Source organism: Telopea speciosissima, chromosome 1, assembly GCF_018873765.1.
Source record: "Telopea speciosissima isolate NSW1024214 ecotype Mountain lineage chromosome 1, Tspe_v1, whole genome shotgun sequence".
Lineage (NCBI taxonomy): Eukaryota > Viridiplantae > Streptophyta > Magnoliopsida > Proteales > Proteaceae > Telopea > Telopea speciosissima.
The window spans coordinates 83,460,037-83,477,381 of record NC_057916.1 but is presented as its reverse complement, the minus strand read 5'-3'; the positions used below and the strand labels follow the sequence as shown (position 1 = coordinate 83,477,381).

General features: G+C 40.5%; 1 protein-coding gene across 2 annotated transcripts; it reads right to left on the bottom strand.

The window, feature by feature from the left end:
- Window positions 1–275: 275 nt before the first annotated feature.
- Window positions 276–15,628, bottom strand: LOC122668028 (ankyrin repeat-containing protein ITN1-like). Of its 2 annotated transcripts, XM_043864559.1 has the most exons (6): window positions 15,112–15,628; window positions 14,468–14,617; window positions 13,797–13,874; window positions 12,279–12,326; window positions 10,547–10,986; window positions 276–890 (listed from the first exon to the last, which is right to left on the bottom strand). In XM_043864559.1, exons 1-6 carry the CDS (start codon window positions 15,599–15,601, stop codon window positions 282–284), a joined length of 1,815 nt encoding a protein of 604 aa, XP_043720494.1. In that variant the 5' UTR covers window positions 15,602–15,628; the 3' UTR covers window positions 276–281. The 2 variants fall into 2 exon arrangements, with proteins under 2 accessions (XP_043720494.1, XP_043720502.1); XM_043864567.1 differs by lacking the exons at window positions 13,797–13,874; window positions 14,468–14,617.
- Between the last annotated feature and the right edge of the window lie 1,717 nt (window positions 15,629–17,345).

Sequence of the window (17,345 nt, the reverse complement as noted above, 5' to 3'; positions counted from 1 at the left end):
TCACTATTTTACATACTTGATTCATAAACGGTTTGTCTATTTTACACCGAATTTAATGTTTGTTAGATGTACTCAACAAGCCACATTGAAAAGGACATACTTCTAATTCATAGAGAAACCAAAATATTCATAAAAATATTGAATATTATTATAATAATGTGTTTGTTACAGCATCTGACATAATCGACTGTAAAGAGATCACCTTATACAATACCTCAATAATGTTCTTAAGTTCCAATCAAAATGTCAAACTTCCCACAAACTAGTATACCAAGAAGGTCTTATTTTTTTTTGGGCCTAATGAATAATCCAGGACCATATGTGGAACGAACCATGTCAAGAAAGATGGGAAATTGCAACACAATGAACAATGTAACTGGGATACCAGCAAGTAAAGAGATGGGAATGGCAACCCAGTCATATTGTCTACTGAGGATAAGAAATAAGGTTACACAAAAGGCCACCATCATTGTTGCCATAGAGAAGAAAAGGGTGGAGAGACCAATTATCAATCGCTTCGGCAACAACTCGAGAAAATCTTCTTCTGTGTAACGCGATGTGTAGATGGACAGAAACATCAACACTGAAGTTGAAGAAGAGAAGAGTGATAGAGAATCTGATATTAAAAAAGGGAAAAATAACTGTTTGTCGCTCAAGAAAATGGGAAAGCCTGAATCTTGATTAAATCCTCCTGGAGCAGTAAAAGCTGCTGCAAATGTAAAGGTTGTAATTAGTGTAGCAACAACCGTACATGAACCTGCAGTGTCTTTCATCCATTTCTCCCCTTCTTCTACTAATTTCTTGTGCTCCTCTGTAAACATCTCTCCAGGATTTAAGCCCTTTAAGTTGGGAAATTCTCTAACAAATGATGGTACTATTTTCTCCACCTCCTGTGATAAAGGTTAAATTTAAAAAAAAAAAAAAGCGTTATTTGAACATAAACTTGGAAGCAAGTGTATTCTCCAAAGAATAAATGTATGCTTTTTGTTTTTATTTTTTTATTTTTTTTGGGGGGGGGGGTCCACCCCAATTCCTCTCCTTGAAGGGCATCGCCCAATGAGGCATCTGATGGCTGGGTTGTGTCGTACACATCCCAACAATTGACTGGGCGCACATCGTGATGTGTACAGCCCAGCCCAGCCATCGAATGCCTCATTGGGTTCTCCACTGGTGGAGAGGAGGCTGATCTGTTGGGAGTTGGGGGGGGGGGGGGTGGGGGGGGGGATTTGTAGATCAATTTATTGCAAAAGAGAGAAAAATAAATACGAAGACAAAGACAGCTTACCAAAACTAAGGATTCTCGAGGCCATAAAGCCAACAAAACCCCAAAGAAAATAGAAAGTACCAAAGGGCTAACCACTATTATCAACTTAATGGGACCTTAGTCCTCTCAACCCACATATGATACATTCCTCTTTTTCTGAATTAGAAAAATATTTTTGGAGGATTTCGACCCCTTTGGAATATCACTATATCAGTCCTACACCGGTCCACTTTAAGCTGTGTTTGGTATGTATTCTTGGAATGCTTTCTAGGTTGTTTTTGTTGAACACACAGTGCAGATGGCAGTGACTGTGTGTTGGTTGTCATTGTTGTCAACATAGTGCATGTATGTTGTTGTGGTCAACACAATGCATCTTGGTGCAGTTATAACGCTGAGGCCAGTCAAGCAGCATTCTAGTTGAGTAGACATGCTTATGGCAGTGCAGGCAGTGACTGGATTGTGTCCTCACCATCCCCAGTAGTTCTTACAGTGTTCACTACGGCAGTGATATTATTACAGGGGTATGGCAGTGTATACAGAGGTCCCATAGTGTTTGGGAGTCATCCAGGGGCATTTTGGTCATTTGACAGTGTCGTGGCATGTTGGCAATGATACTGGAGCGTCCGGGGATTATGTGGCAGCATGAGATTGTTCATTGCAGTGTTTGGATGCCTTATACAGCCTTGGGTGAAGGCTAGGTGCATTAAGAATATTGATTTTATAGGTTTTCGCACTAGCAGCATGTTCGTCGGTATTTTTGGAGGGTATATTGATAGAACTGGGTGGAGTATTCTACATGAATATTTTAGTTCGTTGAGTCTTCTTTCCATCGGTTCAAACGGTTTGTCAATCCGACATCAAATGAGGGAGTTATGATTTTTTCCGTTTGGATGCGCAAATTAGAAGCAAATCTAGAAAGTTGGATTTCAAATGTTGTTCTCGGCCAGCAGCTTAAGATCACTTTTTGGTCTCAGGGGTTTAAATGCAAATAAATATAATTAATGCCTATGATGACATAAATAAGTGAAGTTAGAGGGGCTTTTTTTGAAATTATCAAAGTTGAAGAGATTTTCAAAAAAAGGAAATCATTACTCTCCCACGTGAAGGCTGTGAATGGATGAGTTAAAAAGCTTTTCAAAAAGTCTTTGATTCCATTTAAACGCTTTTGATTGGTTCTTCAAAAAGTACTTTGGAAACTGTGCCAATCTCTCTCTACCTTAAGAGAAGTACTTTAATCAATACTTGATTGAAGATTCATTTTATATAAATTCCATTGGTCCATCTAAAAATGGCTATTTAGTCTTTTACTTGATCTTTTGTAGAACGAAGAGAGAAATGGTTCTTCTTCTTCTCCAAAATGAAAAAGAAGCTACAGAATCGTGTAGAGAAAAATAGAAGAAAAAGGGAGAAGGAAAAGGAGAGGAAAAGAGAAGGAAGGAAGAAGAAAAAAAAGGGTTGTAGCCCTAAGCCCTAAGAGGTGTTGTATGCATCTATGATTTGAGTCTCCCTCTCTATCTCATGTCTCCAGCCCTTCCTTGATGCCATTTATATTCTGAAATCATAGAACCAGAACTTCTTTAGGTGGTTGTAGCCAAGAAGGAAGAGGGAAAAGAGAAAAGGAAAAAGAAAGAAGAAGGAGAAAGGAAGAAGAAGGAAGGAAGGAAGAAAGAAAGAAGAAGAGAAGAAAAAGAAGTTTGAAGCCTCATCTCAAGCCCCATCTCAGATTCGGTGGAGGAAACAAAGAAGAAAGGAAAGGGAAAAGAAAAGAAAAGAAAGAGAAAAAGGAAAAGAAAATAAGAGAAAAGAAAGGAAAGGAAAGGAAAGGAAAAGAAAGAAAAGGAAGAAAACAAGTGGTTTCCCACACCAAGGAACCACTCCAGGACTCCAGTGACAGAGCGCATTTGAAGATTCCGGTTCTCCATCAAATTGAGAGAAATTGAAGATTCTAGTGAGCCGCCAGAGTTGCCAGACTCCATCACCGGACATCAGTGATCAAAGACAATGCATGGTTGTAAGATTTTCTACACTTTATTGCTGTTGTGTTTGATATCTCGTATTTCCATTGCATATGCTAGCTAGGTTATCTGCCATAGACCTATGCTATGTGGATTTCATTGTAGGGCATTTGTATAAGCCCAATTATTTTTATTGAGTTGTCCAGTTGCATCGACACAGATCTTGGTTACCAGTGGGTCTTGGGAAAACCATTGGGGTAACACCCTTGTCTCTATACTTAGAGATAGAAGCGGTCGATGTCCCGAGTCATAGGTGTGGCTCGAAACATCATCTGCCGTGGGTACGGCTTCTCGTTTATCTTTGGGAAAATTAGTGATGAGTAGATGCTTGAGGTCCAAGTGACCATTACTCCGTGCACGTAGGCAACTTGCCGAAGCACGTATTTCTCTGTGTTGTGGATGTTTGCTTGCCTTGGTTAGAAGTGCATTTCTGCAGGATGGGTGTACACACTTGGTAGAGCCTTTGAGTCTGGCTGGGGTGTGTATACGACTTTGTGGCTTGTATTCGAGATCCTCCGATTGTGATTGAGTCAGTGTGCTTGAGTGAGGGATCTCCAACAGTTGACATAGCAGCTCTTGGCAGCACTTTGTTTAGCAGCTCTTGGCAGCAGCATCAGTGACTGTGGTTGTATGAGACTGAGTCAAGATTGCTTTTAGAGTGTGGTTGTGTACCTGTTTGCCTTTTGAGAAGACTGTGTGGGTGGTTGTGGTGAGTGTTAAAGATCTCAACATGTGAATTGGGAGTGAACCTGTTGGAGGGAAAGATTTTTATAGTCCACTGATTCACCCCCCTCTCAGTGGCCATCACTGTTCAACAATTGGTATCAGAGCAAGGTCCCTGCAGTTAGCTTCAGCAGCTTAGGGTGATCTTGGTAGTGATGGCAGCAGTTGATAGCCTTGGACGTCCCAGATTTTCTGATTCAGGTGCACCTATCTTCTATGGTGTAGATTATGTTTTCTGGAGATGTAGGATGGACTCATATATTGGAGCTAAAGGAGGTTATGATGTGCATCAGGTTGTCATGAATGGTTGTGGAAAGTCAAAGAAACAAATGAAATTTGATTCCAAAGCCAAAGCTCCTATAGTAGATGGATTGAGTGATCACATCAGAGCTAGAGTCAGTGCTTGTAGGTCAGCCAAAGCCATGTGGGAGAGATTACAGAGTTTATATAGAGATGAGTCAGCATCAGAGGTAAGTAGCAGATCATCAGGAGAGTGTTCTTCTCTTCATTCAGAGACAGAGGTGGATAGACCAGTATGTATGGTTTCTGATGAGAGAGAGAGCATGGCAGTTCAGAGTTCACATGAGGAGTCTGATGATGAGGTAGATGATGCAGAGATTGACTGGAGAGGAGAGCTGACATCTACTCTTAGTGAGTTGAGACTCGAGAGGGATAGACACCAGGAGTTCTCCAGAGATCTCACAGATGCCAGAGAGACCATTCAGTCCTTGAGAGCTGAGTTGAGAGAGTCCTCAGTTATAGTGGAGGAGCTTGAGGCTCAGGTTATCAGGAGGGATGTCATGTACAGCAGTCTGCAGGAGAAGACTACAGGTCTGAGGTCACAGTTGACAGAGCTTGAGAGTAGTAGATGTGTGTACTGCAGATAGTCAGAGTCTGATAGCACAGTCCTGAGATCATTACTGAAGACATCAGTACAGGAGTTGTGTGATAGTCAGCTTGAGGAGAGATGTAGAGGACTTCAGGCAGAGGTCATAGCATTGCAGACACAGTTGCAGGAGCTTTATAGCAGTCAGACATCCATCCCATCTGTGGTTGTAGATATTGATAGACAGCTAGCTCAATCTGTAGATTGTCAGAGACCACCCATCATTAGTTCTGATTCTATTACAGAGCAAGATGAGTCATCTAAGAGAGCTGCAGAGACAGACTTGAGTAGACCACAGAGATTGAGCACTAGCACAGCTCAGAGGAGGACTCAGCAGAGAGCTCAGAGGAGACAGAGACAGAGAGATCAGAGGCATAGGCAGATGAGACCTCCAGCACACCAGGCACAGTATGGAGGTAGTCCTCAGCAGAAGCAGATCAGATGTACCACCCAGCAGATACAGAGGAGAGGCACAGAGTTCAGAGGTAGAGGCCAGCAGAGGCAGGGCAGACATGGTGACACAGGGAGATATAGCATGTTATATCAGAGATTAGTTGGGCATGGCAGGTTTAGTAGATTTCCCCATCAGAGGCAGATGGTTCCTACAGGTTGGCATAGAGTACCACCCAGTTGGCATAGACAGCCCCTAGTGAGATAGTCACATTTTCATGGGTATTATCACAGGTGCAGTGGGTATGGACACAGGAGTGCAGAGTGCACTCAGAGAGTAGGATCCAGTAGCTGTGGAGGGAGGACTCCCATAGCACCACTAGGCAGACAGTCAGTGGAGTGTCTCAGATGTCACCAGCTTGGACATTGGGCCAAGCATTGTAGGACTGTTCTCTCCCCTCATCTTGCTCAGCAACAGAGAGATTATTTACACTCGAACTAGGAAACCTAGAAGAGGTTCTAGGAGGCAAAGAATGAGTAGACGAGAGAGACAGAGAGACAAATGATCACCCCAGTGACCAGTCTCGAGAGGGCCTTGTGTTGTGTGTGGAGAGTGAAGGGTTCACCAAAGACACATGCAGCAGTGAGACAGACCAGTACAGCTAGACCATCAGTTGGGCAGGCAACAGAGAGGTCAGTTGGTTCAGTTGAGCAGAGACAAAGGCACAGACAGAGATACAGAGTAGTGACTGAGCAGAGAGATAAGCAACAGAGCAGGAGAGTTTTTGAGAAGAAGCCCAGACAGAAGACCAAGGCAGTTGGTCAGAGAGTTTGGAGAGAGAGGCACACTGAGGTGTGTGCAGCTACACTCACCACCCTCACACCACTCAGCTTGGGTGTGGGAGTGGGCACACCTCCCAGGCACTAGGTGCACTTAGGTGCACAAGAGAGGGGGAGCTCACTAGATGTTCATTAGTGCCCCCAACAGGACTCAGGTTATAGCAGTAGAGTTCCTGTAGTAGTGCTTGGATTGGAGACATCAGTTGACACATAGTGCAGTTCTCGACAGTGTGTTGTTGCATTTGGTGGACATGGCAGTCATCAGATGAGCAATTTCAGGACAGTGAGAGGACAGAGCAGCTTAGTGGTGATGTCGTAGGTTTGCAGCTGATGAGTGTGGCAGCCAATGAATCGACTTATGTGCATCAAGATGAGTCAAAGTTTCAGTTGGTATCATTTTCAGAGACAGTTGTCAGAGTGCAGTTCTTCAGTTGAGCATAGTGATTGTCTGACTTGGGCAGAGTTGGATGTTTCAGCACTTGTGACAGGGGGAGTGATATGTTATTTTGACTGGATGCAGAGGTTTATGGTAGATAGCTGGTGTTGGTGCTGTAGCTGTGAGCTGCAGTTGTTTTTGTTGGTATGTATCCACTTGTGACAACACTCTTTCTGTTGAGTAGTGTTGGGTGGATATGAGTTTGAGGTGAGCAATTGAATTTTCAACTCATAGGATAGGGAAGATGCGCATGGGCACTCCTATGTAGTTTGAGAATTCACACCTGTAGGATAGGAAGATGCGGTGGGCACTCCTATAGGTACTTGTATCCCACACTGGGAGAGATTGCTCAGGTGATGTGATTGATAGAGGCAACAGATGGATTTTTGAGATTATATTTTTTGTTGCTTTCAGATTGGACTCATATGGAGTCAGATGGATTTCTTTGGTACTGAGACCAAAGATGGTGTTCTCAGATATACAGGAGATAGAGACACCAGTTGGACACAGAGATATCCCAGGGAGGGGGAGTATTCTCAGGAGAGCAAAGATTGGACTTAGGGGGAGTCCAAGGTGGAGAGAGTCTCTATGGAAGGTGGAAGGCAGTCCACTTCAGCCCTTTGCAATTATTGTCAAGGGGGAGAGAGAGAGACTCATGAGCATGGATGACTTTTGATGATATTTTGCTCATGATGTGTTGACAACAATTCCAAAGGGGGAGATTGTTGAACACACAGTGCAGATGGCAGTGACTGTGTGTTGGTTGTCATTGTTGTCAACACAATGCATGTATGTTGTTGTGGTCAACACAATGCATCTTGGTGCAGTTATAACGTTGAGGCCACCAAGCAAGATTCTAGTTGAGTAGACATGCTTATGGCGGTGCAGAGGATCGGATTGTGTCCTCACCATCCCCAGTAGTTCTTACAGTGTTCACTATGGCAGTGATATCATTACAGGGGTATGGCAGTGTATACAGAGGTCCCATAGTGTTTGGGAGTCATCCAGGGGCATTTTGGTCATTTGACAGTGTCGTGGCATGTTGGCAATGATACTGGAGCGTCCGGGGATTATGTGGCAGCATGAGATTGTTCATTGCAGTGTTTGGATGCCTTATACAGCCTTGGGTGAAGGCTAGGTGCATTAAGAATATTGATTTTATAGGTTTTCGCACTAGCAGCATGTTCGTCGGTATTTTTGGAGGGTATATTGATAGAACTGGGTGGAGTATTCTACATGAATATTTTAGTTCGTTGAGTCTTCTTTCCATCGGTTCAAACGGTTCGTCAATCCGACATCAAATGAGGGAGTTATGATTTTTTCCGTTTGGATGCGCAAATTAGAAGCAAATCTAGAAAGTTGGATTTCAAATTTTGTTCTCGGCCAGCAGCTTAAGATCACTTTTTGGTCTCAGGGGTTTAAATGCAAATAAATATAATTAATGTCTATGATGACATAAATAGGTGAAGTTAGAGGGGCTTTTTTTGAAATTATCAAAGTTGAAGAGATTTTCAAAAAAAGAAAATCATTACTCTCCCACGTGAAGGCTGTGAATGGATGAGTTAAAAAGCTTTTCAAAAAGTCTTTGATTCCATTTAAAAGCTTTTGATTGGTTCTTCAAAAAGTACTTTGGAAGAGAAATACTTTAATCAATGCTTGATTGAAGATTCCTTTTATGTAAATTCCATTGGTCCATCTAAAAATGGCTATTTAGTCTTTTACTTGATCTTTTGTAGAACGAAGAGAGAAATGGTTCTTCTTCTTCTCCAAAATGAAAAAGAAGCTACAGAATCGTGTAGAGAAAAATAGAAGAAAAAGGGAGAAGGAAAAGGAGAGGAAAAGAGAAGGAAGGAAGAAGAAAAAAAGGGGTTGCAGCCCTAAGCCCTAAGAGGTGTTGTATGCATCTATGATTTGAGTCTCCCTCTCTATCTCATGTCTCCAGCCCTTCCTTGATGCCATTGATATTCTGAAATCATAGAACCAGAACTTCTTTAGGTGGTTGTAGCCAAGAAGGAAGAGGGAAAAGAGAAAAGGAAAAAGAAAGAAGAAGGAGAAAGGAGGAAGAAGGAAGGAAGGAAGAAAGAAAGAAGAAGAGAAGAAAAAGAAGTTTGAAGTCTCATCTCAAGCCCCATCTCAGATTCGGTGGAGGAAACAAAGAAGAAAGGAAAGGGAAAAGAAAAGAAAAGAAAGAGAAAAAGGAAAAGAAAATAAGAGAAAAGAAAGGAAAGGAAAGGAAAGGAAAAGAAAGAAAAGGAAGAAAACAGTGGTTTCCCACACTGCTAGGAACCACTCCAGGACTCCAGTGACAGAGCGCATTTGAAGATTCCAGTTCTCCATCAAATTGAGAGAAATTGAAGATTCCAGTGAGCCGCCAGAGTTGCCAGACTCCATCACCGGACATCAGTGATCAAAGACAATGCATGGTTGTAAGATTTTCTACACTTTATTGCCTGTTGTGTTTGATATACTATATTTCCATTGCATATGCTAGCTAGGTTATACTGCCATAGACCTATGCTATGTGGATTTCATTGTAGGGCATTTGTATAAGCCCAATTATTTTTATTGAGTTGTCCAGTTGCATCTGGACACAGTGCTGGTTACCAGTGAGTGCTGGGAAAACCATTGGGGGTAACATCCTTGTCTCTATACTTAGAGATAGAAGCAGGTCAGATGTCCTGAGTCATAGGTGTGACTGAAACATCATCTGCCGTGGGTGCGGCTTCTCAGTTTTATGCTGGAAAAATTAGTGATGAGTAGATGCTGAGGTCCAAGTGGCCATTACTCCGTGTACGTAGGCAACTTGCCGAAGCACGTATTTCTCTGTGTTGTGGATGCTTGCTTGCCTTGGTTAGAAGTGCATTTCTGCAGGATGGGTGTACACACCTGGTAGAGCCTTTGAGTCTGGCTGGGGTGTGTATACGACTTTGTGGCTTGTATTCAGATCCTCCAGTTGTGATTGAGTCAGTGTGCTTGAGTGAGGGATCTCCAACAGTTGACATAGCAGCTCTTGGCAGCACTTTGTTTAGCAGCTCTTGGCAGCAGCATCAGTGACTGTGGTTGTATGAGACTGAGTCAAGATTGCTTTTAGAGTGTGGTTGTGTACCTGTTTACCTTTTGAGAAGACTGTGTGGGTGGTTGTGGTGAGTGTTAAAGATCTCAACAGGTGAATTGGGAGTGAACCTGTTGGAGGGAAAGATTTTTATAGTCCACTGATTCACCCCCCTCTCAGTGGCCATCACTGTTCAACAGTTTTTACATTCTCGAATGATAAAAATAGTTGTTTTTATTATTTAAGAATGTGAAATTGACCTCGACTGTGTTCCAAGAATGCATACTAAACACACTCTTAATATCTCTAACAATACAAGGCACAGTCTTCTCCCTCCAAATAAAATATGGATAACCGTGACACAGAAAACGAATTTAGCAATACACCCAATCTAAGTATTTGTTGTCTTCTTTTATTTATTGAGATAGATTTTTTTTTTAATTAAATTAATGGGCTAGGTGATTTTTGATAAAGTTTGTCCTTGTAGTTCTATTGTTTGAGTATTGATGTGGTTTTTAATTTTTGTTCATTCCAAGATCCCAGTTGAATTTCATTTCAATCTTTGCACAATGGTCTCATTTATTTAGTTCTACATTGGAATATTGAGACAAAACCCGATGGAAAAGAAGTTTTACATTTAAAATTTTAATGAAGAAGAAATATTTGAACCATATAATTAATATAAAGGGAAGGATGCTGTGTGTGGATGTGTATCTGTACCCAAACACAGCCAGATGCAAAAAGACCGTCATGCCCTTAGACCTTTCCACCTTTTCAGGGGGTAAGTTGATCTTTTCGTGCCGGACTGTGTCTGGATGTAGGTACATACCCACACACAATACTAGTTAACGTTCTTTCTAACTAATATAAATATTGAAAAATCTATATTTGAAATCAATATCAACTTGAAAATAGATAAAAAGCAAGGTGAAAATTTTACCTTAAACCATTGTAGTTCCCGTTGCATTTGCAAAGCAGCACCTGGCATCTTACCCTGTTCTTGAGAGGAAGGAGGAGATTTTCCAACTAGATGTAATATGGTGTTTCGGTCATTATCCGTCAAAGGTGAAAGCAAAGCCACCTGTCCACTTATTCCACAGATGAGATTGAAGATTTTTTCTTGCCGATACAGAATTGCAACTTGAAATATATTTCGATTTTGCTTATCCGGAATGAGTAATAAGTTAGGATTTATCTTTATAAGCTCATTGACGATCTCAACAATCCCTAACTTTGTGGCTGTGAAAAGGCTTTCATACACTTGAACTGCTAGTGGTTCTGATTCATCCAAACTTGAAATTTGGGAACAAATGCATTTGAGTACTTTAAGGGCTTGGACATGAATTCTCTTCTTATTTTGAATGCTTTTGATACCTGGGACTATCATAGAACCATGAAAAGAAATTAAGACCCAAATAATGAAGCTAGAAATTAGGGCAACGCTTTGTTTGCATTCGTGGAATGCATTCTAAATTGATTTTGTATTCTCAAATGGAAAAAAAAAAAAATAGTTGTTTTTATCGTCTGAAAATGTGAAATCGACTTAGAATGCATTCCAATAACACATACCAAACACTACTCAGAAAACATATGGGTTGGCTAATTGACTTTGCTAAGAAAGCTCTGAGTCATCGATGACATCTTATGTATGATCTGGATACTATAAATACTTTGTTTATTCCCTAGTCTTATATATTTTTGTCTTTTCATAAAATAAAAACTAGGTCCCTACTCCCTAGCACTCATGACTTTAAACAATTACATCACCTTGGAGGTTAGATACAAAATTTTTTAATATATTAATATTTAGTTTACATTCTATATATCTTTCTTTTGGTAACAAATTGCATTCTAGGGTAAATTACATGTCACCCCCTGGTTTTTGAAAAAACTCAAATCACCCCCTGATTTAGACCCCAATGTGACAAATTAGTCTCTACCAGTAGTTTTATGCTGTGAAGTGATGATGTCAACCAGTTAAATAAAAACTCAAACCCTTGACCAATGTTGAAGATGAAGGAAAGGTAGTATTGTAAATTTAATTATAGTATTTTAGTACAAGGGTAAAGCAGTCCTTCTACATCAATAACTAACAGTAGACTAACACCATTACTGTAGCGGGGGTGATTTGAGTTTTTTCAAAAATCAGGGGGTGATCTGAGTTTCGTTTGAAAACCAGGGCTGACGTGTAATTTACCCTACATTCTATATATCTCTTCATTGAAAAGATAAAGCTATTTTTTGTAGATAATATAGGTATCCATACAAAACAGATGATTTAGAAATAGTAAACCTACGAATAATCATGTTCATTTTAAATCTCCTTCAATCTGATGCTACTGAATTAAAATTTGAGTATACAAATAAAAAAGTTCAAGAACAACCCTCCAAGAAATCTCTCAAAAATCAAATAAAAGGATTTCAAGAAAAAAACATTTAAAAAGAATTATGTTTTGAAATCCCAAATAGTTTTTGAGAAAGAAAGAAACATATACTATGTTATTAATATGTTTTCCACATTTAATTGACATGTTATAAATATCAAAATAACTACAAGAAACTAAGAAAATGTCTAGGGACTCAGGTCCTTCAAAGAATAAAATATTCCCTAAAAAAAATTTGTTGGTGCAAGAAATCCCTGTATATGTCGAAGACAAAAGCAGATCCCTTACCTAAAGGGTTGAGTGCACTCCAAACTACTCCATACAACCAGCGGCTAGCTGCAATATATAATATGAGAGACAAGTTATGATTGATTAAGGTTAAAAAAAAAACCCTAAGATCCTAATTTCATACTAGATTATATTATGAATTAGGCCTATCTCTTATCATCTTATATTAACTTTGTATAGAAAATTGTAAACGCTTAACCCAAAAAAGAAAAGAAAAAATCATCCACACTTTTAACTATGGCCAAAGATTTCATACACGTTCGTGCAAGCATGCACAGTCATGTTCCCTCTCACAAGGAGTTAGAAAAGTCATAAAACGCCACTCCTATTTTAATGCCTTGAAACTCTCACCCTCTCACATGCACCGCTTACACAGCCGTGTATGAAAACTGTCCCCACTAACTATTATAAAACCTAAAGGGTAGATAAGGTTATATGAGCCTATTGAAAACCATTATTTTGGAATCTTTTAAGTAATAAGAATTGATAATCCAATAGATTGAGATTCCATGTGAAGATCAACCATGTTGTTGAATTTTGTGGTGTAATGTAATCCATCTGTTACCACTTTAACGATTCCAACATGGTGTTTCTTGATCAAGGTCTATTAGTTCAATTGTGGACCTTGGGTCTATTTTACCATCACCATGAATGAAATTTCAAGTCTTTTCATTCTTCTTTACTAGTATGGTAGTCATAGGAAGAAAATGTATGGATCATGATAATATTTACCATATGGTAGGTTGGATGGGGCTGAAAATTACAAACAAACAGATCCCAAAGTTTCTGCTCAATCGTCAAGTTTCAATCCAAATAGAGTTAATCATATGGCAAAATAAAGCTAAGAAAAATCTAGAAAAAAAAATAGAGATTTACAAGAGAATATACCAATATATAAAGAATGTATATGATTGAATTTGAGTTTGAAAATTTGCATGTGGACAATCTCGACCGTTTCCTAGAAATCCAATTGATTGTTTATTGTCACATCACCATTCCATGTGGTATGAGAAAACACCAAAGATAGAGATTTTTCCACACTAAAAAAATCATACAAGAAAAGTAAAAGAAAGCGATACTGGATGCATGGCATCTACGATTATTATCCTCTCCAATTCCTAAAGTGTGGTAGTGCGGCAGTGATAGGTGGAGATGTCAACACCTGACAGCTGTTGCATCCAACGGTCCATATCAATGAGATCGAACCGTTGGATGCAGCAGCTGCCAGATGTCGGCATCTCCACTGCCGCACTGCTATACTTTAAGGAATTGGAGAGGATAATTTTCCTGGCATCTAACATGCAACTTCTAAGTTCTAATACTATTTAAAATTAGGGAGAATGTTCTCTGTGCCGCAGCACAGGCTGCGCCCAGGCACATGGGCCTGCCACTTAGGGGGGCAGAGTGGTCATTGTGCCCACCCCATGTGCCTGGGTGCAGCCTAAGCTGCGGCACAGAGAACAGCGCCCCTTAAAATTAATAGCATATAGGAATAATATATGAGAGAGAGAGAGAGACCTTCAATAGTAAAATGATCCCTTTTTGTGTCACCCACGTCAAGACTGGGTATATCTCTTTCATAGTAGGTTGGGGCACCTGTGAGTTAAACATGAATGTCGTCAAGTCTTTCTTTTTTCAGTAAATAGTTAATATGAACTTAGACTAGTTAAATATAAATGTCTTTTAAAAGAAGTCAGTAAGAAAAGAAACATGTGCAATGCATTTGGAGATATTCTGAGTTAGATGTTAAAAGGTAGGGAAGAAGTTTTTCACATGGGCACCGAAGTGTGTGGTAGTTTTATATTGCAAGGCACTGGTCGTACCCAGTGCACAAGGCTTCCGCGTTTAGCAAAGTCTGAGGAGGGTCAAATGTATGTAGCCTTATCCGTGTTTTCAGAGAGGCTATTTTCAGGCACTCGTAGACATTTTTTATTTGCCTCATTAACTTGTTGATTAATTAGTGCACATACTTACTCTTTGGTATATTGCTAGTATTACAATAACACATTTCAATAATAACATAATGATATTTTACTTTCAATTAAATTTTGAAAACAATTTTATACCATTAATTTATAAACCTTTTGAGAATAAGATAAAGTGCAATTAAAAGGTGTAAACTCCTAAATACACTTATGGAGGTGTCATTTGATCAGTTCCTTTGAATAAAAGAAGAAAGGGTACTTAACATATGTAGATCCATTGTTGCCATATACTATATAGTCCTTCACTTGGAAATGCATTTGGGCTTGTTGCCAATGCTCGAATAGCCGTCCCACCAGTGAAATCAAAAGCAATAGCTAACTGTGGGCAGTGGTCAAGCAGATCAATAGCAATATCTGTGGATGTGATATAAGAAATATCATCAGAGTAAGTATATTAAAATAGGGAAGCAGTTTTCCATCAGGGAGTGTGACCTACACCAACACCCCCATATGTCTATCTCTCTTTTCCTAAAAACAAGAGGATAGAGGTGTCTTTTCATATAGGGAGGAGAGAGATAGACTCATGGGAGTACTAGTATTTTTATCTACTCCATTTCCTGTTTGCTTCATTTCCCCAAGTTCCTCTAATAGAGGGAGGTGGACCCCACCCGGGCAGTGTGTTCAAGCAAGGGTAAGGTGGTCATTTCCACCCCCTCTATTAAAGGAACTTGGGGAAATGAAACGAGCAGAAAATGGAGCAGATAAAAGTCTGGAGTATTAGGCATAGACCACACTCCCGGACATAGTTCTTTTTCCCATTAAAGTAGTATAGTATAGCTTTCAAATTTTATTAAGACCAAGTGTATGTCATTAGTAGTAATATTTTCTTAACAAGTCTTGAGATTTACCGTACATATCATGAAAAATTGCACCAATAAGAAGTGTAGCACCACTCTTACGGTGGTCTCCCTCAATTAGTGTTTCCTTGGTGGTGACCGCGTAAAGGTAACGTATCGTGTCTTTGTGTCCAAATCGGCTAGCCGTAGCAACTGGAACAAGGCCATCCTGATCTGGGATTTGTAAGGAATACAAATTCTTCTTCACCAGGAACTCTGCAATCTTTGTGAATCCACAACGTGCAGCAATGTTAAGGGGAGTATCAGGACACTCCCTTGTAGTTGTGGTTAAGGCATCTGGGCTCATCAATTCCACCAATTTTTCTACCAAGTGCAAATGCCCACCTGAAACTGCAACATGAAGAACCGTTCCACCCCGGGCTGGTGAAATTATTGCAGTCAAGCAGTCTTCTGGATGTTTGTCCAGGAGACTTTTGGTTCTTTCCCACGACTCACCCCAAAACACAGCCTGAAATAAGTCCCAGTACCTTGTACCACACATTGCATCGGCGGCCGCTGTCACTACTGCCAAATTAAGCATATATAACCATTAATGGTTTACTTTAGGGCTGCAACAAGGTCGGGTTGGGCCGGGCCTTTTAAAACCCTAGCCCAACCCTGAGTCCCCTTAGCTGGGCCCAGGCTCTGACTCAGGGCTAGAAAAATCCAACCCTAAACCGTTTCAGGGTCGGACTGAGCTGACCCTGATTGGCCCAAATCATGGGGGGAAGGGAGAAGCCTGAGCTGGCCAGGCTAAGAAGAAAGAGGGAAAGAAGAAAAGAAGAAATAACATGAACAAAAAGACAAGGTCGGGTTGGGCCAGGCCGGGCTCAGCCCGAGGTCTCAACCCTGGCTTGGCTTGGCTTGACTCGGCCTTGCCTTGACTCAGGGCCAGAAATTCCCAACCCTGACCAGCCCTTAGGGCCAGGATATCTCAACCCAAGCCATATTCGGACTCAGTGCGGGCTCGGGCCTTCAGGGCCCAACTTGCACCCCTAGTATACTCTGCTTCTAGCAAATGGCATTGGGATGAAACTACTTGTATATTGAACCATAATATAGATATCTAGGCTTGGTTTTCCCTTCAAATTCAATTGGGTATACAATATAGCTAGGAATTGATGATAGCTACATACCTGCTTCAGTTGGGCTAGTCTTTCCTTGGAACATAAGGGCCAACTGATCCCAAGCATCTTTGGCTGACTCTATCTCCCGAATGACATCTAACATTTCCTCTTCACATGAAATTAGAATGGCGTGTAGAGCCTTTCCATTTTTCTTTCTCCAATTCTTGAATTGATCAGGTGAGGTAATAGGTTCTTCAGGCTTACTTTCAATTCCCTCTACAATGTCCCAAAGGCCTTCACCTAACAAATAGCTCTTCATAAAAATCTTCCAGTCTCCATAATTTTGTTTTGTAAGATCTTCAGGAACAATCATATTTGAAGTAGACATTATTGATTGCTCTGTCATAGGAAAATAAGAGTTAATTAGAAAACCACATTCTAATTTCATGTGATTAGAAAATTACTTCAAAGTTTGGCTTGGTTCGGGTTAGTCCGGTTTCTCCGGTTCGGCTTACATTTTTTGACACCTCTAGTGGGTACCCTTAAATGTAACCCTTCTGTTCAGTATTTAATTACTAAATAACTATTAAGGAAGGGGTTTGCTGCCAGGCTACGTTGCCCACAGGCATCTAAAGGGCAGGATGGTTATTTCACTGTCCCATGTGAGAAGGCACAGGGAGATGCTGCCGAGCAGTGTTCTTTTTCCCTACCTATATATATTAAGAGAAAAGGAATGCTAATCGGTGATGTGTGTGGGCGTGTACCTACGCCCAGACACAGCCCGGTGCGAAAAGTCTACCACAGCCCTAGACCTTTCCAAGGGGTGTGTGGCGGACTTTTCACGCCGGACCGTGTCTGGGCGCAGCTACACGCCCACACACAGCACCGGTTAACATTCTTTCTCCCATATATTAATAAACAATAAAAACCACTTACAAGGAAGCATTTTTCAACAAAGTAAAGAGTGAAAAGTGCTTTTCAACTATGAAAGACTAGTGCCAAACATAACCTTGTGCTCCAACACATTGAAGTCAAACATCTACTTGAAAGTTGAATTAGCTTAATTAGGATCATAGATACATTGTTATGCATTGTTTCTATCAAAGGGTAGTATCTGATTTTCATTGCTTCTTTCTAACAAAATCTAAGTAGTAATCCATGAAGAAAAGAAAAGAAGAA

Bases quoted from the DNA above. Each gene is read 5' to 3' on its own strand.
- LOC122668028 (XM_043864559.1), bottom strand. From the start codon at position 15,601: ATGTGTGGTACAAGGTACTGGGACTTATTTCAGGCTGTGTTTTGGGGT. The intron at 13,875-14,467 runs GTTAAGTACCCT...TTTAACTCACAG, and splicing joins GCAACAATGGATCTACATAT to GTGCCCCAACCTACTATGAA. The intron at 10,987-12,278 runs GTAAGGGATCTG...GTTCTATGATAG, and splicing joins GAGTGCACTCAACCCTTTAG to TCCCAGGTATCAAAAGCATT.